General features: G+C 42.9%; 1 protein-coding gene across 1 annotated transcript in view; it reads right to left on the bottom strand.

The window, feature by feature from the left end:
* Window positions 1-24,291, bottom strand: part of PHEX (phosphate regulating endopeptidase X-linked) — a 184,090-nt gene that overhangs the window by 78,121 nt on the left and 81,678 nt on the right. Inside the window, exon 12 of the mRNA XM_036912825.2 lies at window positions 15,424-15,525. Within this exon, the coding sequence (XP_036768720.1) occupies window positions 15,424-15,525 (102 nt within the window). The remainder of the gene's footprint in view (window positions 1-15,423; window positions 15,526-24,291) is intronic.

The following is a 24,291-nucleotide window of genomic DNA, read 5'->3' as shown; positions in this document are numbered from 1 at the left end:
AATCACATGAGGAGTTGTTTTTTTAACTACTGATAGCATGAGTGAGACAAATGCCAGGATACCAAGTTTGCAAGATTCCAACTGCTCCTCACAAGATCCTGTGGCACCTCACACAGCTCTTGTTCTCAACAGACACTGAGAGAGGACACCCAAATAAGCAGCCAGTGGTTAGGGAGGGTATGGGCATGGGGGAGAGAAGAGGAAGGGAAAGAGACTTTCTCATTGACCGTGCCAAGTTTTCTAATTTCAAAAATGTCTCACAGAATTCTCTCTGAGGAGATCCTTTTTTCTGAATAATTTTTAATGGAAATCAGAAATTACTTAGAACAACTCATAGGACCTCATTACAACATATCGTATTACAGATCTATGCAAAGCACTTTGTCAAACCTTCGCTTTCATTTTCAAAGCCTAGAAGAACTAGCCAAATTATTCCGTAAACGTCTAAATTTATTTTATAACTTAACATCACAGAAGCAAATGCTTCGTTCTGCAGCCCTAGGAGACACAACATCAGCAAAATCCTTGACTCTGTCACTCTGTGCTACAGGTCCACTTGGCTGCTGAATTAAATCCTTACAGAGCCCTGCAGGGAAGCTCTCGTTAGTCTGCACGGTGACTGGCAGTGCTGGGAGCACCGACATATACTAAAGGCAGTAGATGTGCCCCCTTTACTGTAGGTCAGTAAGGACAAAGACTCCAATGCTAAGTCTTTGGTTATGAAGTACATGAAGGCAGTGTAGGGGGTGTCTACCCAGAAAATCAAGTTTGCGTACTAAGGAACTCAAATGTATAGCTGGAAAAAAAGATTTATCCACTACAGAGGGGTTGGGTACCTCGTGGCTTAGTCCCGTTCTGAAGGCAGTGTAGGGGGTGTCTACCCAGAAAATCAAGTTTGCGTACTAAGGAACTCAAATGTAAAGCTGGAAAAAATGATTTATCCACTACAGAGGGGTTGGGTACCTCGTGGCTTAGTCCCGTTCTGGGCTCTCAAACCTAGTAGGGAACCCTTATACCTATGCAGGAAGGTCTCACAGCCTGAGGCTGAGTCCTTTCTCTATCACAGCTCAACAACAATAATTAGGGTTACTCAAAGAATTCGGTGAGGCAGTGTGTATACTGGTCTTGAACTAAACAAGCAAAAAGTCACTCAATAATAAGAAACAACCTAGCCAGCCAAACAGAGAAACAGAAAAGAAATTTTTAATGACACTTGGTAGTCAGGTGTTAAAGAGAGGTGGAAAAAAGAGTCAAAATTCTCTAAAGTAAACAATGAAAAATTGACCACAGATGAAGGAGGCAAAGGACACAGATGGTAGGCAGGTAGTGTCCAAAGATGGCTGCCAGCAAAGACTCCCCTCCCTGTGTGCTTCCGCTGCTCCTCACATCAAGAGATGGGGTCTTTCCCTACCCTTGAATAGGGACGGGCCTTATTCCTGGCTTTCACCAGGACACATTCCCGTAGCACAGGGAACATTCTGGGCCTTCTGAGCCCAGACATTAGGAAGACTGGCAACTTCGCTTCCTCCCACTTGGAACACTTAGCTCCGCTGTCAGAGTACTGTACTACCCTGCTGGAGAAAGAGGTCACATGAGGGACACTGAGGTGCCGGACATGAGTGTAGAAGCCGCCTCAGATGTCCAGCCACTGCTGCCATCTGGATGCAACTGCACGAGACACCCCAGGTGAGGCCAGTAGAAGAGCCATCCAGCTGAGCCCCAGCCTACCCACAGAATCATGACAAATAATAAAATACCTGCCGCTCCAAGTTCCCCGGTTTGGGGGGTGGTTTGTTACGCAACATTAGATGACCCAAACACGAACTCCTGCAGTAGGTGAGTCATTCTGCCTGCATGAAGGGAACTAAAACCTGCTCTCCTCCTCTGGCAACTGACTGATCCAGAACCGAAGCAAACAGCATAAAACTCCAAAATCCTCTCTGAGGAATCAATCCTTCCATAAATTCCTTTTTTTAAAGGAATTTTGTTCACGTGAAACATCAAGAAGGATAATATTTAAAATTAAAATGATATTTATTTTGCAAAGTTGTCAGGTCCTCTATCAGAATACTCTGGTCATGGCATTTCTTCCTAGCACTGCCTCCTTCCACTTTTCCAACCCCAAATCTTTGCCTTTTTTCCTCATTTCTTTCTCTATTTCTTCTCTTGGTGTCAGTCTGTTGCTCCAGTTCATAAATGAGACTCTGTCAGAAGGGGATTTGCTGCCACACCTTGAGCTTGCCTTTACCCAGCTATGCTAGGAGCTAGAAAATGACAACTCAGAACACCGGGTTAAATACAATTTCTCTCTCTTCACCCATTTTCCACTATCTGCCTGTCCGGCCCTGGGGTTATTAATGGAACTGACATTCCCGTACAACTGACTGAACAGGGCCAGCAGCCAGATAAGAAGGGAGCCGCTGACAGCAGCGGACATTGCCCAGAGATAGCAGATAAGCAGACGCATCGTGGCTATTAGTTTCACCTTGCGCCGAAGAGGAGGAGCATCATAAAATATACCCAGTGACCTCGAACATTCCTAATGACTCTTTTCCCATGAAGTTAATCATCAACATATCAAAAGTCATTGCTTTTATTAAATCAAACTAAACATATATTTTTAAGTGAATTCCTACATACTCAGTTTGGGTTTGGACCAAAAAAGAATAAATGCAGGCATTAATCTCCCCCACCATCTCAAGAATAAAAGTAATAAATATTCCCCATAATTTTTTTAATGTGCCTCTGCTTTGGGCCTCTGGAATTTCATTCGGAGGCTATCAGGGCATTTCCCAACTGCTTTCAAAGTCCTATAACCAACCAATCCCTCAGCCCAAAATCATCCTTAACACTTAAAAACTAAGCACTTGTAAAAAGTACTGTGTTGAAACTATAACTGTTTGATGATGTTGTTTAAAATTTTCAATATTTTCTATTCCAGACTTCATCTTTTAAAATAGTTCAATTGTTCCACATTGTTCAAATTAATTCCATTCCTCAACACTAGCATTTTTAAAAAATGTATAGCATGGTCATATATCAGTTATACACTTCTTTATATTCTTGATTATCAACACTGAGAATGGAACACTGCAGAAATTTTCAAAACTAATAGAGTACATATTACATACATGTCCATTGACATGAGCTAGTGCCCCTCAAAAATGATAATTCACATTAACCTCTAGCTCATGTTTCTGCAAATTTGTTTATTACTGAAACTCTGTATTTCAAGTTGGTAAAAAGCATCTCCTCCCCATGACAAAAACGATAAATTAATAATATATAAATATACATATATTGCTCATTGGTGGAAGAAGTGATTAAGGCACTGATTCATAAATTGTTCAAAAAGTTTGTTATTAAATAGAATTCAAGCATTGAAGAGGGTATCTTGTTGTGCCAGGAAGCGAAAATGCTGTCAGAAACAACTAGAGGAATGTCAAAATTCCCTAAAGGAAGAGCCTCATGTTGGCCAATATGGGACAATTTGAGCTAAAAAAGAATAATGATTCTAATGTATTTAAACAAATCAAATACATAAAATTCCTTGAGTTTATCATGATACTTTAAAAAAGAAACAAAACCTGCTTTCACACCTTTGGAAGTACTAGGGGACCAACTCATTGTGAAAATTAATAAAGACAAAGACAAAGACTTAGGCTGCCTTTCAGCAATTTATATCAGTATAAACTATGTCATCATAGTCAAGTGGTTAATGAGAGAAAATCTTTCTTATAGAAAAGTTCCAGCTAATAAATGCAGAAAGAACGATAGGATTTGAAAATCACCAGTTACAACCCCTAGTGACCTCATGTACCTATGCACTATTATCAAAGACCATGCAAACCACTGAGACAATGGTTTTCAACCCTGGCTGCACATCTGTATTTTCTGGAGAACTTTAAAGAATGCTGATGCCTGGCTCCCACCCGAGGAGTCAGGTGTCATTTGCCTGGGGTGTGTCCTGAGCATCAGAATTTTTTTAAAAGCTTCCCAGGTGATACTAAGGCACAGTCAAGAAAAAGAACCACTGCCTGAGTTGAAAGGTTGATGGGTAAGTTAAAATGGAAAGATCAGGCTGATGACACCTGAACCCCGTGATCATCCTTGTCACTGGAAGTGGGACAACCCAGCACGGTGTGCCCCTTGGTGGGCTGCAAAAAGCAGCACACAGCACTACCCACCAAGTCTTCTTGTTAAAAGAAATTTGAACCTGAATCTAATCAAGTCTCTAGGCTCAACTACCAAATTGCAGGAAATATAAGGGACAGAAGCATGTGTTGAGAAACAACACTGAGACATACTGGCCAAATCAAGATTGTTGAAAATTCTAATAGACAAATGACAGGGTTCTTCAACAAATAAATTTGTTGATAAAAGAGGAGGGGAGCTCTTAAAATTTTTAAAGCGTTAAAAGATGGACCTATTAACTGCAACATGTACACCTTGTTTGGATACCAATTTGAACCAACCATTTAAAAAAAAGAAACATTTTTGAGATAATTACAGAAAATTGCACACTGACGGGATACTAATTAATGAGGTGTTGTTAATATTGTTGGGTACGTTAACAATATCACAGTTAATTTTTAAAATACCCCTCTATTGGAGATACATAATGAAATGTTTATAGTAAAATGTTGTCTGAATTACCTTTCAAATTCTCAAGCATGAAAACAGGTGGGGTGGAGAGAAGTTGAAATCAGAACGGCAAATATTGTTCAGTGGGAAGGCTGGGCAATCGGGGCCTGGGGGTTTGTTATATACACTTCTGTGTACATATAAAAATTTCTGTAATGTTAAAAATATTGAGCAAAGTTTATAAATGTCTGCTTTGTACCTCCATCCAAGAAAACAACGTAATTGCCATCAGCTTTCCTTTCCCAATTTTAGGAGACTGTAATGGCGCATCACATGATTTGGTGAGGAGGAAATAAAAGTAAACAGAAAAAAATGAAAATGTCATCTTACTAATACTGAACATTTGTTCTTTGCTTACCCACATTACTTGTTTAATCCCTCCAAACACTCTGGAAAAATGATAGTATGTTTATTCTCACTTCATGGGTGAAGAAACTGAGGCCCACAAAAATATACATCTCACCTCTATGTTTGGTGAAGCCATGATTCCAAGGTCTTCCTACTGGCCAAGGAAGGAAGTACCAAACCATGGGAAGTTCTGAGCATAAAAGAATCAACTGCCAACCATCATTCTTCCCCTTACAGGGGTCACTTCAATTCAGTAACCAATACTTTGGGGATAGTTTTCCAGTTATGAATAAACACTACGAAGTTATTTCAGAAGTTCAGAGAAGACAGGAAAGACCACCCTACCAGAAATGCTAAAATGGTTTATTCTGCTATTCTCTTTCCAAGACTTGAAGGGGGGAGAAATGGATTTAAAAGGATGAAAGGATATGTTACAACATGGATGAACCTTGAAAACATGATGCTAGGTAAAAGGTGCAGACACAAAAGGTCACATATTGTATGATTCTACGTATATGAAATGTGCAGACTAGGCAAATCCATTGAGACTGAAAGCAGATGGGGGGCTGCCTAAGTGGGGAAGGAAAGGAGGAGTACATGCTTATGAAGTAAGAATGAAGAAAGGTATGAAGTAAGGTCTGAAGTAAGAATGAAGTAACATCTGAAGTAAGAATGAACTAAGGTCTGAAGTAAGAATAAGTAAGGTATGAAGTAAGATCTGAAGTAAGAAGAAGTAAGGTCTGAAGTAAGAATGAAGTAACATCTGAAGTAAGAATGAAGTAAGGTCTGCAGTAAGAATGAACTAAGATCTGAAGTAAGAAGAAGTAAGGTCTGAAGTAAAAATGAAGCAAGTTCTGAAGTAAGAATGAAGTAAGGTATGAAATAAGCTATGAAGTAAGGTCTGCAATAAGAATGAAGTAACATCTGCAGTAAGAATGAAATAAGGTCTGAAGAAAGAATGTTTGGGGACAAGACAGAGGTGGTGGCTGCACACCACTGTGCACGTACTGAATACCACTGAATTAACCATTTAAAATGGTTAATTTCATATTATGTGAATTTCACTTCATAAAAAAATTGTTTTAAAGGATGGGAAGCCAGGGGAGGAAAAAACTGTGAAACAGAAATGGTAGAAATTTGGAAGTGGTTTGGAAAAAGACTCAACAGAATTTGAGTGCTTCCAGTTGGCTGGGAGAGAAAAGTAAGATTGCTGGTCTGGGAGTCTGAACAGCTGGCTGTACCCCATGGAATGACGTCATCTGCACTGAAGACAACACAGGACCTTAGGAAGAATGGGAGCCTGGCGAGGGTTTGTTCATCAGGGTTCTATTTCCTTAAATAAAATGATAGATTAGTAACATCAAGGACTCCCCCAACTACAGTGTACCTGGGATATATCAAGGCACTGCTAAATATCTCCTAATCTCCATGCAGGCAAAATGAAGAAACTGAATGACAATCTTTGGAGTTGTTCAAAGCAGAACCATTGGACTAAAAATCTATTGGTTAGAGACTTAATTAGCAGCTAACAAAAGGCCTGCTGCAGAACAGTCTCCACGAATCTACTCAATAGCTGAATCTGGACGGAGTCTCCAAAGGAGGAGCAAACAGGCCAATTCCAGCTCCATTTTGTGAGGATGCTCATTAACAAGCCAGGAAAACAAATCGCAGATCTATCAAATTATGAATGATACAGAGATGGAGACAGCAGTTGATAGACTAAAAGACAGACTTAAGATTTTTCACAATCTTTTGAGATGCCATTCTAAAGAATTAGTCCTGAACTGGGAGGGATTGTGGGTTGCGGGGGGAGCTCTATGCACAAAATATTTGCCATAGTAACAGCAATAACAGCACAACCTCAATGCCCACCTATGGAGAACTGTTTAAGTCATCTCCTGTACAACCTCTGGAAGAACATGAAATAATAGTGAAAATTATATTACAAAGACTGGGAAGTAATAGGAGAAATGTTCATAATATAAAAGGGAAAAAAGAAAAAGGAATCAAACTCATACATATACAGCATTATTCAAACCAGGGTACAGAGTAAAAAACAGAGTAATACATCAAAATGTTAGCAGTATTTTATGTCTGGATGATGGAATTAGCAATACTTTTTCTTCTTTCTACTTTTGTACTTTCCAGATTTTCTTCAATAAGCGCAGATTTTTATAACAAAAATGATAAACATACAGAAGATCTAGAAATATATAAATATATATATATACACATACACATATATATTTAAAAGCCAGAGCCATGAACCAAAGCTAAATGGATTTTAAGAAGCACAAATGTGAAGTTCTGGGATGAGGGTTTCAAAAACAAAATGCCAAGTTTAAGAATGGAGCAACAGGGCTTAACAACAGTTCCTGTGGGATTAAAAAAAAAGACCTAGAAATTAATTGACTGTAAATTTATTATGAGCCAGCAGTGACACGGCTGAGGGGAAAAGATAGCCATAATATAAACTTCGGATTTCTTAATATAATTTGTATGCAAAACAAAGGCAGTTATAATATTCCCATTGTGCTGTGTGAGTTGGCCTCAATCTAGAATATTGTGTTTAGCTTTGAACTTAATTCAAAAAAAGAGGTTGAAACCTGGAGAGTAGCCAGCAGGATGAGGCTTCAGGACCGCAGCAGAGCTCTGGTTCCCACACTTTGGCTGCACCACAATACCAGGGGGTGCGGGGTGGGGGGGGATTATTACAATGCTGATGCCTGGTTCCCCACCCCGAGTTTCTGATCCTCCAGACCTGGAGTGGGGCCAAGAATCTGCACTTCTAGCTAGTCTCCAGGTGACGCCAAAGCTGCTGCTCTGCAGACCACACTCAAACCCACTGCCGTTGCAGATAAAAGCACAGACCAGAAGGCCAAGGATGGAGCCCCGGCGCTTCCGCCTACCAGCTGTGTGACCTTGGGCAAGTCAGCTTGCCCTCTCTGTGCTTCAGTTTCCTCATCTCTAAAATGGAATAACTTGATCTACTTCATACCAGTTTGTGGCACTGAGGTAGTTAATATTTATTTGTAAAGCATTTAGAACATCCAGCCTGGCATATAATGTTTATTAATTTAATGAAGGACACTAGAGACATTTCATCTGAAATAGAAAAATATTGAAACATCTTCAAATGTTGGAATGGCTTCGGTGGAAAACTGCATAGCTCTGCATAGCTCCTGGGTGCAAATGTAGAGTCAAGGGGTAGAAGTGACCGAAAAGGAGCCTTTGGGTCACTATCCAGGGTGGAGAGGGTGGCCCAGGTGGGTTCTGAGTGTCCCAGTATTCACTCAGCGTGCCCCACTGTGGGAGATGGCAGGAAGAGATTCCTGTAAAGGTTCAAATGAAGTAGTCACTTAATAAATGTTGCTAGTTCTACTAACACAGCCTTGGTGTAAGGGAGTTTCCCCTGTAAGCACCTGGAGTTTTCTAAATGTTAGCCCCAGACCAACTGTATCATGGAGAACTTGTCAGAAATGCAAATTCCAAGGCCCCACCTCACAGCTACTGACTCAGAAACTCTGGCCTGGCAAGCTGTGTTTTAATAAGCCCTTCAGATGGTGCTGATGCCCCTCAAGTGTGAGAAGCAATCGCCTACAGCATCTCCCAAAACAACATTTCCATGAGGCTTTACAAACAGCAAAACTTGATTAAATTCACTCCAGAAAAGTATTAGGTAAAATATACCTTTGATAAATACATGCATCAAACTCCTACTTAAAGCAAATATTTGCTTTTGTATTTAAAATATATATCACAAAGACAATGCTGAATTTGTTCAAAACCAGAAAATCTAAAATCTACAGAGAAAAGCAATGCATCTGCACCCCATCACTCTCAGCAGGGGCTGCTCACTCCTAACTGCCCTGCAGGGGGCGTGGTGAGAAGAACAACATTCTGATGTGGAGCATCAGAGCACCTAAGGGGTGACAGGTGGCCCCAGAGCCTAGGGTCATACGTCCCCAACCTTCCTGACCCAGAGGAAAACACAATGACCCAGGTACACACAAGGAACCGCACTTCCCACCCCCTTTGTCTCCCCAGCCAGTCCAGCCAAAGCCTCCCCACCCCCAACGGAGAGCAGTTTGGAAGAAAGAGATGAACACACCTGGAGGGTCTGTCTCAGGCTCCAGGCGCTCTTCTAAGTACTTTAAGTGTGGTAACTTCTCCAAACGTGACTGAGGTAGAAGCTAATTGCCCCATTTTACACATGTAAAAACTGAGGGTCAGAGAGGTTAAGTAAGGGAAAGGGAGGGTCACACAGCTACCGAGACAGAGATGTTGGCTCTGAGCCTAGGCAGTCTTTCTCCAGAGCTTGTATGCTTAACCTCCATATTGCACTTCCTCTTGAGGCCAATGAGGGACAGAGGATACATGTATGAAGGCCACTACCTTGGCCTGAATGTGTGTGTGAGAGAGACAGAGAGACACAGAGGGAGAGAGTGCCAGCAAGCTCAAGATGGCAGCACGTGTGAGCCAAGGATCCCATGGAGGGTGGGAAGGTACCGGGAAGGATGATTTGCATGCTGTTCAGCCAGTCCCTTGGTGTCCCTGTGTGAGCGCTGCAGTGGATGCCAGAACGCAAGCCACTGCTTTCTTGCGCTGTTATGTGAACAGCCTTGAATCCAAACAGGGAAGGGCAAGAGACAGTTTGACAAGAGACTTTCCCTTTCTTTTCTCTACCAAACAATTTAAAAGGAATACATGAAAACCAGCAGGAGTGAAAGTACCGAGGGAGAGTGATGGCTGGATGAAGAGATGCTGGGATGGGTAACGGAGGAGAGCCAGAGAAAGCCTTGCCCACCGGCTGTGAGGACACAGGCAGTGATGGGGGAAAGCAGTAGCAGAGGGGGCACACCCGGAGCCAGGTGACCCCCACACCTCCGTGTTCGGGCTCCTTAGAAGCCCCTTCCCATAGACTGCTAGGACCACTTTGTTTCTCCACTGCATTAACTAAACCTTCTCCACCCCACTGCTGTGCTCTCCTGGGAGTATGAAAGCCCCTGCAGAGAAGGGACTGGGGCGGATCATCTCTGAACCTGCAGCTCCTGGTCCAGCCCGTGGCACATCACTGACTCTGGAAATGTTTGTGGAATTGACTTGCTGAAGTGGTGCTAGCGTCCAGATGCAGCGAAATATGTTGTCCCCTGAAGGCAGGGAAGAATGGGATGAGTGCCCACACCAGGGGCTATTTCCCAGCTGGGGAGCCCCCAGGAGCAGATAAGGATTTGAGAACCAGCAGCTCATTTTAGACATAAAAGAAACACTGAACACTGTTAGGAGACGGGAAAGTGAGCAGGGAAAGGGAAGCAGTCAACAAAGGGTGTCTTACCGAGCCAGCTGTGAGTATGAGCTACTGGAGGGGACCCAACGGGGAAGCTCTGGGAGACCCTGTGGAATCCCACTGGAGGGAGGAGGTGGCTGGGGCACATACACAACAACTCCCATCAGTCGCTGGGTGTGCTCATTCCCTTGGGGCCTGTGTGAGTGGTGCAGGGGGCGCTGGTGGGGAAAGAAAGCTCTTGGTCAAAATGCAGGTGCTGGCAGCTGCAAGTCAAACAGGTACACAGTGACATGGTAATGACAAGGGCGGCAACCCCCAGCTCAGCAGGTGTGGGGTGGCCTGGGAGTTTGCATCTCTAGCAAGTCCCTGGTGAGCTGCTGCTGCTGCTGGTCTGGAAGCACATCTTGAGAACCACTGGGCTTCAGATGTAGGAAGGGCACCAACAGAGTTGGTATGGACTGGATACCTGGGGGAAATCTAATACCTAGGGATGGGCAGAGCTTAAAGATGAAGGAAATCAGATATGCCTCTTTGACAGAAAAATAACTTTGAGAAGCAGCAAATGTAAGGAAAGCTTCCTATCTTCCTGCAATTTGCCTAAAAGCAGGACATAAATTTTCAAAGTTGTCCCTCCTCTTCCTCTCTCTACCAGGAAGGACAAAAGTGAATCTAGAGACAACTTCAGTCTCTAACAGCCTGGAGACAGCACCAGAGGAATCTACATAACAAACTTCACTAACTAGCCTGCATCTACCATTATCTACAATCTGTCCTTGGAGTTCTAAGCCACCTCTTTGAGTTACTCATTTCTCTAAGATTCTCTCATGTATAGTTGAGGTATGCACGCTGTTAAACTTCTGTTTGTGTTTCTCTTGTTAATCTGTCTTTTGCTGCAGGGACCCCAGTCAAGAATTTAGAAGGTTAGAAGGAAAAATTATTTTCCTTCCCCAGCAGAGACAAAGCCAAAGAGGTAATATACACTTTTTATTTGGCCCTGGATAGGAAAACTCTTTGCCACCTTGCTCAAAACCTGAGGAGATGAGACCACGCAGTAGACCTCTGAGAGCCCTCTCTACCTGCTGTGGCCAAGGTCAAGGCCACTCACAGCATCCCGAGGAGTTCCCTCCAGTCGTTTTCTCTGGGGGTAGCCTGGCAAGCATAGGTCCCAGGGGCAAAGAGCACAAACAAACAAATATTTCAAAAAGGATCGAGCTTTTGGCTACAGAACTGAATCCAGCTGGGCTCCAGCGGAGTTCAGGAAGCTGCCCCTACCGACCCGACACAGAATTCCCCAGCAGAAGCTCCCGCCACCAGGGCAGCCAAGGCGGTGCTGCACCCCTTCCTGCTGGGCCTCAGAATCATTACACAGTAACCTTGAGATCCTCCTACTCTTCTGGAAAAGGCAATCTTCCAGAAGACAGCCCCCAAAATAATTTGTATCACCTTACACTCATTCAACATCTATGATAGCTGGAAAAATAACAAGCCTCCCGTGCTTTGCTGCTCGACTACAGTAAGAACATATGCTTACAGGGAACATAGACTCCTGAGCAAAAACTGGTGCTTATTTCATCATACCGAATTTCCAGTTGAAACCTACACTGTCAGTTTCAGAACACAAAACCACCCATGACCTCTTAAAAGATGAGAGGGGAAAGGCAGGCAGGCAGAGATAACCAATTTACCCTTTACAGGAGCAGAGGTGATCTTTTACCACAATCACCCTTAGGGAAGAGTACGACAAAGCCACAATCCCATACTTCCATTTTGAAACTGGGGATTCCAAGAAACCAAGGTGCTAGGCCTGGGCCCACTGCAGGTGTCTGGACCCTCCCTGTTCAGGAGGCCAGGCGGTAGGCAAAGCTGAGGTCAACACCCTAAAAGAGGCGCTGGAATTCACTGCAGTCCAGAGCTTCTCCGTGAGGGAAAGAAAAGCTTCCTTTCGCAAATCAGAATATTTTTCCAGCTTTCCCAATGGGTTGCCAAGTGACTCAGCACTGGCCCAGTGTGGGCACTATTATTGATGAGAAATCTTCCGCCTGGGTGATATACTGCATACAACACATGCCCAAAGAACAGTGCCAAGTCATACCAGGAAGAGCAGGCAAATTTATTCACCTCCACTTTGAATGCAGGCAAATCCTCTTTTAATGCAGGGGCTACTCAGTATCAGAAAGACAAAGCCCTAAGATTGTCAGAGATTTCCAACTAAGATTCAAGGAATTATTAGGCAGAACCTCTCCTTTCTTGTTGACTATTAAAAGGCAATCAAGTCGAGGACAGCAGAGAAAAAGGGCAAGAAAAAAATAATTTTTCAAAAACAACCCCAGAGCAGAAAATTGCAGAAAAGCCTTCAACGACCTAAATGTTGTCTTTGTGAGTACTACGAGCTCCACCCAGAGGTCATTTTCAGAACTGCATGTTCATTAATTTGGAAAAAGAAAATCTGCATCTTCTGGAGTCCAGGCCGACCCGCCTTGGAGAGCTGCTGAAAGCTCGGATAACATTCCCTCCTTCTTGCGTTTTATTAAAGGAACTTCTCTGAACTCTGAAATGCAGGACATATTCAGAGAACCTGGTGAGATCCAGTAGGAAAACTGCCTTTGATATTTGTACTTGTCAAGGAGTTAGCTGAGTTCCTGGCAGGTTGAATTCAGCTCAGAGAAAGCAGAGTGTTCAAAGAGGACTTTTAGAAGAAAAAGTGATGCCTCTCCTTGAAAGAAAATATAAGACTGGAGAGCAATTTGGGGGGCAAACAGAAACATGTCTCATTTTAGAAAGACTGAGAATAAGCCTCCTTCAAGAAGGACCTATGGACCACTTTCCTAAGAAGGCTGAACTCTAAGGCCCCCACTCCCTTATGCGACTCCGGAGATCCCCCTGCGGCAATCATCAGTCATACTCCGCAAAGAGCTAACTGTAATAATCAACTTCACCCTGCCACCCACCCATTCCCAGCACGTACTCCCCCTCACCACTCCACCCCCAAGCGCTGGCGGCCCTCAGTCCAGGAGGAGTCAGGCTAGAATAGAGGGTCTCCATGTGCGAGTTGCCAGCTGCCCAGTGCAAGACACATCTGTTCCAGATATCACAAACTAGCCCAGCAAATCAATGAAGCCTTCAAAAAAAACACAACACGTTGGTGCCAGAGGTTTCATCTACCATCTGGAGAGCTTCTCATCACAGCCCGCGTGCTCCTGCCTTCATCAACTTGCGCCTTCCATGGCTTGAGACAGCTTTGACAGATTCTCAAGAGGAGAAAAATCAAACTTACCCATGGTCTTCCTCCAACCCCTCCCATTCCCTCCAGCCACCCAAGTTCTTTCTTCTCTGTAAACTGTGAACAGCCTTTTCCTGTCTATTGACAAAAATATGCATGGTGATGTTTATCCATCTCAGGAGTATCAGAGCTCTAGAAAACATCCTTGTTAAACCTCTGCACATTCTCATTTCAAAAGGCTAAGCATTCCCAGAATGTTGACCTCTTTGGGTTTTTTCTTAATAGACTTCATTTTTTTAGAGCAGTCTTAGGTTCACGGTAAAATCAAAGGGAAAATACAGAGTTCCCATATACTCCCTGCCTCTCTGCATGCACAGCCTCCCCCATTAACAACATCCTTCCCCAGAGTAGTACATTTTTTGCAATCAATGAACCTACATTGATACATCATAATCACCCAGAGTTCACAGTTTACATTCGGACCCACTCCTGGGGTTGTACAGTCAATAAATTGAGACAAATGTATAATGACATGTATCTTCCACTATAGTATCATACAAAGTCGTTTCCCTGCTCTAAAAATCCTCTCCCTCTTTGTTTCTTGACCATAAGAGAAAAATATTTATACTCAGCATGACTCAGTATGACTTTTTTTTTACTGATATACAGTCTTATTTTAGTTTCAAGTCTACAACACAGTGGTTCAACAGTTCCCCATATTATTAAATCCTCACCCCCACTAGTATAGCTGCTGTCAACATAGAAAGATGTTACACAATCATTGACTATGTTCTCCATGTTGTACTACTATCCCTGTGACCAGCCTACATATGATTGAGAATTTCTGGGCCCCTTTATCCCCCTTCCCCTCCCCTCCCTCATGGAAACCACCAGTCTGTTCTGGGTGCCTGTGAGTCAGTATGACTCTTAAATAATGTTCCCTGGGCTTGCCTAGCAATAAACATTACCAGGGAGATCAGCTACAATCACAGGTGTTCAGGATGCACCCTCCAGCCACTAAATCAGACCTTGCTGGGGAAGGGTGCAGAAAGCTAGAGTGTCCAGGCATTCCAGGTGGTTGCTATCATCAGAAAAATTTCAAAAATACCTCTCTAAAGTAGAAATGCTCTTAATTTCGGAGTGTCCCAGCTAGAGAGCAGCCATCCATAAAGAATGTAGCAGGTGTTTCCTGCTCACCTGAACTCTAGCTCCAGCACAAACTCTAGAATTCACGATGGGTCCTATTCTTTAGTTTTAAGCAGCATGGCTGTTAATATTTGTCTCACTTTGTCCCTTATCTTGTTGCATGGTACCAGAAGAGTTTACAAGGCCCAGCAAGTGTTCACTTCTGTTAGGAAACATTTTTGAATTCCCACACAATGGTCTAGTACAGGTCTGCAGTTCATAGGCATGCTATTTGAGTCATTTGTACAAAATGATGGGTTCAGAAATAGGCCTGTTCGGTTACAGGAAAGGATCTGTCCGAGGACCTTTGCACACATCATGTACAGAGCAGAAGGACACACAGCCACTACGGGTTTTCCCTCTTTGTGCCTAGAGGGCTCTTCTGCCAGCTGCTCCCCATGGCTCCCCACTGCTCTGCATTCTGCCATAGCCAATGCTGGTTTATGGCAAAACCTGCTGGGCAGCAAGCCATGCAGCTCTTAATGGCAATTAGGAGAGACGGAAAGGCTGAACTTCAAGGTGACTGAAAATGAGGTCCAAAAAAGGAAAAGTCAGATCTTATTTCTCTTACCTTCTGGTAAGGAAACCTAGGTATTCATCCCAAAACAGATACCTAACTCTGGGGTCATTCAGAGTCAACAGCTCAGGCAATATAAAAATCAACTACACAGTCAATGTTGAGCATAAAATCCATTGAGTCAAATGTCATTATTTTTTTTTAATCAAAAAGAATCCTTACCTTTTCTTTGGCTTTCCTTTTTGTCCCTGCATCCATCCATTCATTTTCTTTCTCCAGCATGTCAATAAAGGCCCAGCGAACACCCTCAATCAATTCCTCCATCTACAAGGAAATACCCAAAGAGGCACATCAAAACCAAGAAGCTTCAGACAAGGTTTTCTGGGCCACCAGAAATAGTTCAGTGCTAAATATGGAGGGAAAGAGGTGCCTTTCAGCTTATCTCCATGCTCTGGCAACATTTCTTTTCCCAGGAGAACACCTTTTCTCCACAGCATTAAAAGATAACTAATCATTTCTTGACATGAGAACAATATGATAGCCCAGTTGTAAAAGGACTGTACGGAGAAAGGAATCTGCTGAAGTTTAGAACTAAGAACTTGCCTTTCTGTGGCTACTAAATTGGCCCGCCCTTCTCAAGGTAGCAACTAATTGCAATAATTTCATAAGGGTTTGAGAGAGACAAGCAAAAGCATGGCCGTGTATGTCAGACTGGCATTACAGAAGAAAGGAAGTGAACGGTTGACAGAGATCCCGTTAATAGAGGCTCAGGCCAAGAGAGCCAGCATCCCAACGGACACTCTCCCAGTACAAACCAGACCTCTGTCAGGACACCAGGTCTTTCCAAACATAGTGCCAGTGTGAAAGCGAATGCTTGGCTGTTCTCTGTCATCTTCCTACTCTCCTCTCTGACTCCCTTGCAGCCCAGAAAAGTCACATGCTTTTCACTAAAATGGTAGGTCTAAAGGGGGCTGCTACAGACGCTGCCTTCAAAAGACTTGTTCCAAAGTGTTTGACCAGAGAGACCACACCCACAGTGACGATGTGCCTGCCCAGGCTCTTCTTCAGCATTTCTCGGTCAGCACAGAGGACTGGGGGAAGAGATATACTCACACTCAGCTTCAGAGCCCCACACAGAGCAGTCTGGGGGTCCCTGCCTGTTTATGGGGGCAAATGCCTCAAAACTCCATTCTCCCCCAGCGATGCTTTGGTTTCCTTAATGGGACACTCAAGAAAGAATAAATCCTGCATTTGGCACCAGAATTAAATTTTTCATTTGAGATTATGGCATTGTAAATCCATTTTTAGCATTAGTTGTAGAAGAAAAGAAATTTAGATGTTTCCCTAGCTCTATAATGAATTGTCGGCACAAAGCTCAAAATAATTTTTTTCTGTTTAATAAGTTTTCAGCTATGTTTTCAGTTCAATAACAGTTGTAAGGGAACCAGAGCTGTAAATCAGTGGGCTGGGTTCCATCGTATGTAAATAAGAACAAACAGCAGATGGAAGGGGGTGGGGGGAACTTCACAGCTATTTCTTCCCAATTTAGTAAAAACATCGAGGGAAATCTCAAGTTGGGATTGGGGCATGATAAAAACGTGAAATGACAGAAGAGCAAAAGTCCTTTAAAATCATTAAGTCAGTGATTCTCAACCTTGTCTGCACACGGGGATCCTGGAGGGAAGCTCTGAACAATCGTGGGGCCTGGGCATTGGGATGCTGATATCATTGGTCTGGGTATAGCACGTGGGAGTTATAAAAACCCCCAGATGATTCTCACGTGCAGGCAGTGTGGAGACCCATTGGTCTAGGGGAAGCCACCAATTTGGAAACAAGGGAAATAAGAGTCAAAAGAGTCCATGATGTCTTCTCAATCTTACAGCTTGGGAAGGTCAGAGCCAGGACCCAATCATCGACTAAATGATGGTCATGAACTCAGAACATCTGGAGCAAAAGAAGTGTTCCTCATAAATCAGAGAAAAATGCCAGGGAAATAGAAGGGAATCCAACCGAGAGATGCAGAAGTCAAAATTTCAAACAGAAAGTTGCCTCCCACAAGAAGGATGTCAAAATGACAAGGAAATCTGTAGGAAGTATCTCTTCTGCCTCTGCAATCACCAGCACCCGTAAGTCTTTATGACCTCATCATGCAGCAGCACACATCAGCCGCCCCACAACCTTCACATCAAAGGAGAAATAACATCTTCTCAAACCAGGGCAGGCCAGTAGGGATGGAAAGAAGTGGGCCTCAGTGGCCAAACCAATGGAACCGTGTGATTAACTTTAGGTGGCGAGGTGAGAGAAGGGAAGAAGTCAGGTTAGTTCCCTCCATCTTCAGGATGAAGAGTGCAAGCAAGATGGAGACAGCAAGTCTGGACACCCCAGTGAAGGAGCTTGCCTGTCGAAAGAGAGAAAGCCAAGATGAGGTGGAAGTGGATGAAGGGGTAAGAAACAAGTCTAAGCGTTCTGGGTTTGGGAGGAGCCTTAACTGTATTTTACTAAGTGAAAGAACCAATCTGAAAAGGCTACATACTATATGATTCCAAATAAATGATGAAGGGGTTAAAAAAAGCGTCACCAAAATGTGCCGCTTTGGCATGTACACTCTTGTGAAGTGAAGGCACCTGAAACCCTGACTGCTCAAGAGCGACTTTACCCCTCCCCTTTACCTACCTAGAAAAAAATCTAAATTGGGGTCTTTCCCAAAATAGGGGTTATTACCAGAGATACATTTTAAATCCATGACCCATCTGTACGGCAGGGCAAACATCTAATTACCCAACACCTGCTCTTCTTATTGCCCTATGATTTGCCCTCCTGTACTTTAAAGCCCCAGGGCCCTGTCCCATTCCTTAGGCTCCAGGTGGCATACAGGCTTCATTTTACCTTTCTGTCTGGGAACCTCTTATGATTGTGGGGATCCCTGACAAACAAAATTAAATCTGAGTTTCTCCTGTTAATCTGTCCCGCATCAATGTAATTCTTAGGACAGTGAGAACAGCCTTGAAGGGCAGAGGGAAATTTTCCTCCCCAACAATGACAGTCTGGAAAACACGAAACTATGGACACAGTAAAAAGATCAGTGGTTGCCAGGGGTCGGGGGGAGTAATGAATAGGCAGAGCTCAGAGGCTTTTTAAGGTGGTGAAAATACTCTATGATATCATAATGATGGACACGTCATCATACTTTTGCCCAAACCCAGAGAAAGTACATCACCAAGAATGAACCCTAAGGTAGCCTATGGACTTTGGGGAATGTGATGTGTCAGCACAGGTTCATCTTTGGTGAAAAAAAAAATTCCTCTCTGGTAAATGATATTGATAATGGGGGAGATTCTGCATCTGTGGGAGCATGGGACATGTGAGAAACATCTGGCCCTTCCTCTCAATGGTCTGTAAACCTCCAACTGCTCTAAAAAATTAAGTCTTTTCAAAAATTGAAAAAAAAAATCCTGACAGGATCCAGTGAAGAGGAAGAGGTTGAAAGCATGGAAGAGAAAAAGGACATAAATGGTCCCGGAGAAGGCCAAGGAGGACGGGGTCCAGCAAATAGACAGGAGGATCCACCTTAGACACGAGACAGGGTTATGAGCTCAGAGAAGGATAAAATGATGGACAGCAGTGCAGAAGGATCTACAGATTGGATGGTGGAAGGCTGAGAGTCTCAGTACAATGGTTTGTATTTCTCCAAAGATCCCTGCTAAAAGGGAGGTTTCTCTAAACAATTCAATTTCTTCATGCACAGCTCTGTGCACCCTGGCAGCAAGAACATGAAGAGAGCTATTTACAGATGAAGACAAAGAGGGCAATCAAAGGTTTCCTTTCAAAATACTAGCCCATGTGTAGCGATAACAGCCCCTAGAGAATAAGTAAAAATGCTAAACATGTTCGAGGAAAGTATGTGGCCTAAGGCATACAAAAACTAACCTGCTTTCATTATGGCTTAAAATAAATTAATCAAACAAAACAAAATAAGCTCTCCATGCCAAAGAGATCTTTGGCAAATATGTACTGTCAAATTTTTGGACTTCCACGATTAATCTCAAGGTCATTTTACCCCTATTTTCATTGGGGCATTTTCACAAAGTATTGTACTTATTATTAAAATAGGGCTGAGTGCTTCCAGATACTTCTCCCGAAGCACTTTGGTTTCATAGGACCCTCCCTGGCCATTCCTGGGCATTATAATGGCTTCCGAATGGAGGAACATTTTAAGCATTTTGCATAAGTTTTTGAACTTGTCAGTCTGTACCCTGCTGACTGGCATTTCAAATGGAAATAAAAAGAGACAGAGATTTCAGCCTATTGCCCGGATGAAGAATGACCAACTGCTGCCTCATGCAACTTCCTTCTTCCTCTTCCTTCCCTTCTCTCCCCTCACCCCTGCCCCCACCACCTCTGTTTTCCCTAAATCCAGACTTGACAACGCACTCCCTTTGTAGCCCTCTCACAGACGTCAGAGCCCAAGCAATCACTCCCCTCTACTTTCCCATGAGCCTCAGCTGCCGTCTGGTCCAGTCCTCTCAGGCACCACCACTCGCCACCCTGACCTCAGTGTAGGTCCTCAAATTTTTCTTTTTTGCAGACTTTACAGATTTACTGTAGAACATTTTCTGTGAAATGCTGAACGAGCCCAGCAAACTTCCAGAACAAGGGAAATCTCTGAAGGTGATTAATGTCATTGGTTGGCATGTCAATGCAAATAAGACAAATAATGATTTTAGCATGCTGCAACTAGGAAGATAAATCACTGAACACTTCTGATTTTTATCTTCAGACTTTTCTACAGCATCACATAATAACATCACCTTCAGTCATGTTCCCTGAGGCAGCAAAAGCCTGCTATAATTTCAAAATAAGAAAAGAGAAATAGCATTTCTTCACCAAACCCTGACCTAATACCCCCACCAGCCAGCATATAACATTAATAGAAATCCCTTCAAGTGGAAGTCATAAGCCAAAGTTATCCATAGAAAATATTTATTTAGAGTCAAAAATCAAAATATAACATAAAAATTAACTCAAACATTATTATGATAAAATCTGCCACATCCAGGAGTAGGGCCCACTAGGCAAAGCAGCATTTTGTTAAGTATCTATTTATTTCAGATTTTACGGATCCACACTCAAAATAAAGTCCGTTTAGTCAGCTACAGGCAGGTGTTAGTTCTTCTCCTCAGTCAGAGTCATTTAAAAGCGGGTTCCCCTTTCATTCTTTGTATCCCAGGATTTCGACCACAGCGTTCATCAGAAACCAGACACTGGCGAGTCACACATGCATACACCTGCCCCTGTTACCCTGCCTTGGAAGATTTTTTTCAGTGAGAGTCTCCTTTCTTAGTAAATTATAAATTGTCTCACCTGCTCCTCTTCTGGCCTCTCCTGACCTTCTGCCATCATACGGACAATGGGTCAGGATGGTTCTGTTAACGCATTTGAAGGATATATGCCAATGCTTCTCTGAGACGGAAGGGTCAGTTCCCCCCATTTCAGCTGGAATGTGTCTTGCCAATGGGTTTCAGCCCGGGGCAAGTTCGCTATGGATTCAGTGTGACCAAAGAAATTGACAGCAAAACATTCTTTGGGGTGAAAGGGTTTATTACCCTGCTTGTCCTCCCGGCGGTAGGTCGAGCACTAACGTCTCTGCCTCCGCCCAGAGCTCCCTATATAGCGCCATAATAGCTTATTGCCTAAAGGTGTGGAAGCAGTAGCCTAGCAACAGGCCAGTTACATCATCAGGTAGTTTAAGTTCAGTGAGGATCCTGGCCATAGGAACCCCACCTTCCCCACAAATGTCTTTTAAGCTTTGTGTCTGGCAATAAAGAAATCCTACTGGCCAACTCAGAACATGCCTCATACGTATGAATCCCAAACACTTAAAGCCACACTTTCAGTACCTTCTCTGAGTTCCCATTAGGCTTATAATCAGAACAATACAGGTGTGTGTTTAATTGTTATTTACACTTACTTGGTCTCCCCAACAACATCTGTAAGCTGTGAGAAAAGGTATCATGATTTGGATCATATGAGATCATGGATATATAAGCAAACTAAAAAGTGTTCTGCAAACTTAACATTGTTAATTTTATGATTTTACATTTCATGTGATATGATTTTGCACAACATGATTTCAAATCTCATGTTAAACATATAGCAGATGTTCAACAAATAGAAGTTGATTTATGCTTTTCAAAACCCCTGGTGGTATCTAGCAAAGACATGAAACCAAATCAACTATCTTTTATATATGCTAATGTGTAGCAGTTATTCCAAAGACAGACTTTTGTGGAAATCCAATGACTCAGTAAGTTAGCCCAGGCCATTCTGAGATTGGAGATGCCCACCTGCTCAGGACAGATGGCTAAGAAGGATTCTCTAAATATAATATAACTGGTAGAAATAACTATGGGCTAATGAAGTTCAAAAAATGAAGAAAAAGGAAAGAACTTCAAGGCTGACTGAGTGCTTTAATCTTAATGTAATTTTAATAAAATTCTTAAATGAAAGGCATAATGGTAGGGGTTTCCTCTTTAATATATTTAGAAATTATAAGTAATATCTTAATAAAAGATAAAATTAAAAGGCTCTGGTTTCCCCATTGGTCTAGAGCAGGGCAAGATTCCTTAAAGTTCTAACCACTTAATTAGTGAATGTGAAAAATGCAAATCATTATCAATAATCTATGTGGTTAACTCTAAAGAAATAGGCTGCAATCTGAGGCAAGATCCTAAAACTTTTCTTTCTGGCCACTGTCACTACTAGAAATATACACATTAAATAAATCAATGCACTAATAAATGTTAAATAATCGTTGATTCATTATTTGTACTGTAACTATTACCATGAGTTTGAATTGACTCGTGACAAAAAATATATAATAATGGTATTAAAATAATAAGAAGAGACCCATATTGAGATGGCAGAAGTGGTTAAGCCAGAAATACTAAGGATAGTTAGAAAATTCTGGCAGCCAAGTGAGCTAATAAAAGAAATTGTACCAGTTTATCAGGTTAACAAACTTGCAAAACATGTGGCAAAAGGAAAAAACAGCATCAAGTGATTTGGGCCCTAGATAGGCGATGAAGGCATGTTGGTCAGTGGCATAGGAGTTTAGCACATCCTTTTATGAAAAAGGATAAGAGTAGGGTGGAGGTAATAAGGAGTAAATTCCTATTTACTGGATATGAACAGACTGTGTTCCAATTTTGTAACTTGTCTTCTCCTGTCTTCCACTTTCCCACCCTGGGAGGGAATGGATTAGAGACCAGAATAATATTTAGAAGTCAACCAGTCTCATAATGGTCTAGCCTTTGGCTGTGAGTAAACTCCCCCCAGCTGGTAACTCTGCCTGGGTACTTCTGAAATTCAGCTCAGTTGGAGGGCGTAAATGCTTTCTTTCAGTGAATGAACTTCCAGTGCAGGGTCTTCGCAGGGCACTGCTCTGCTCAGATCTGCTTGACAAGGTTGTTGCCAATAATATGTGGCAAAGGTAACAGTGTCCAGTGTTAGCCAGAGATGAGGACAACAAACAAGAAAGGTGCACCAAACGTGTCACCATGGGCTATGAGCATAGTCAAGGACCAGGGAAAGAGTAGTGTCCACACTTATTCCTAAACAACTCTCGTATCTAAATTAGTTGTTTTGTTGGATGTCATTTTATCAAAGATTGCTTAAAAAAGAACCATCAGTGTTGGGGTCTGATGACATTGCTGTAACAAGATTTAGCCCATAGAAGGTTGTGAAACCTGAATCTGTTATAGAAATTATATTTGGTTCCTTGAGTCATTTCATAAAACTCTCCTATTAGCCAGATTTAGCATTTAATGATAGGGTAGGTTCTGGAACGTGGCCAGGACACTAGCATTAAAAGGATCTTTATCCCAACTGAAAGCCACTACACTGCACATAGATGGAGGACTAGAAACAGCAAACTGCCCCCTCCCCCACCCCAGGCACCTCCCTCACTTTCCCACTTTCTGAGAAATTAGAGGAGATCTGAAAGTAGTAGAGTTGCCACCAGTCCACACCAGGACTTTGATGGTATGAAGTCTCTCTGTATGACTGTTCTTAGGCATGGTACCCAGTGATAAGAGTAGCTAACATTCACCAGGCACTTACTATGCACCAGGCACTGAGCTAAGCCTTCTCCATGTATTATCTCACTCAGTCCTCCGCACACACCAACGTGGCAGGCACTATTTCTATCGTTATTTGTGATTCAAGGCAGTGATGACATTAATTCTACCTTCCTTCCTTTAGCCACGCCCTTGTCACTGTATGACTTTGCAGTTTCCCCCCTCTGTCAACCTGGACTGGCCTTGTGGCTTGCTTGAGCAACAGAATGCGAACATGACGTTATGCCAGTTCTGAGCCTGGGCCTCAAGAGGCCTCATGTGGTTCTGCTTGCTCCCTCACTCCTCTAATGTCACTAGAGAACATGCACAGGCTAGCCAGGGGGAAGGCAGTCCAACACCCGAGCACAGCCAAGTCATTCCAACCACCTCTGCCGAAGCCAGACTAGACCAGCCAACCCCTAGATGTTCAAGAAGCCCACTCGAAAGAACCAGAGCAGCTCGGGGGACCACTAATGGACTCCAGGTGCACAGGAAAACTGCTCTTCCTGGTGAAGGCCACCAAGGTTTTGTGACTGGTCGTTTCGAGGCACTACTGTAGCAGCAGCAATGTGTGCACCATTTGAAAACAGGAAGATAGAGGCACAAAGAGGTTAACTAGCTTGCCCATGTTGATAAGGGTAGAGCTGGGCTATGAGATACTAGTAACTCTGAAGAAAATTGGATGTTAATTTCTATATAAGACCAATATTTTATAACTATGTCAAAAATCCCTTTAAAACTTGAATCATTTTGGTTTGCCTTAATTCAGACAGGTCTTCAGCAAAGACCCAGAGAAACTGACACTGATATTAGAGCTGATACCATCGACTAGACAAACAAAAACAGGGATGTGATAGCTAGAGAGAATAGCCTTCTTTTGCACGACTTGTGCTGAAGGGAGCTTTATCTTTATCTGTACAATGGCTGTACTGAGAACCACCCTTGTGAGTAACCGCACCTGCAAGAAATGAAGAAC

Source organism: Manis pentadactyla, chromosome X (assembly GCF_030020395.1).
Source record: "Manis pentadactyla isolate mManPen7 chromosome X, mManPen7.hap1, whole genome shotgun sequence".
Taxonomy (NCBI): domain Eukaryota; kingdom Metazoa; phylum Chordata; class Mammalia; order Pholidota; family Manidae; genus Manis; species Manis pentadactyla.
Note: the sequence above shows the minus strand (reverse complement) of the source record. Positions and strands in the feature narration are given on the sequence as shown.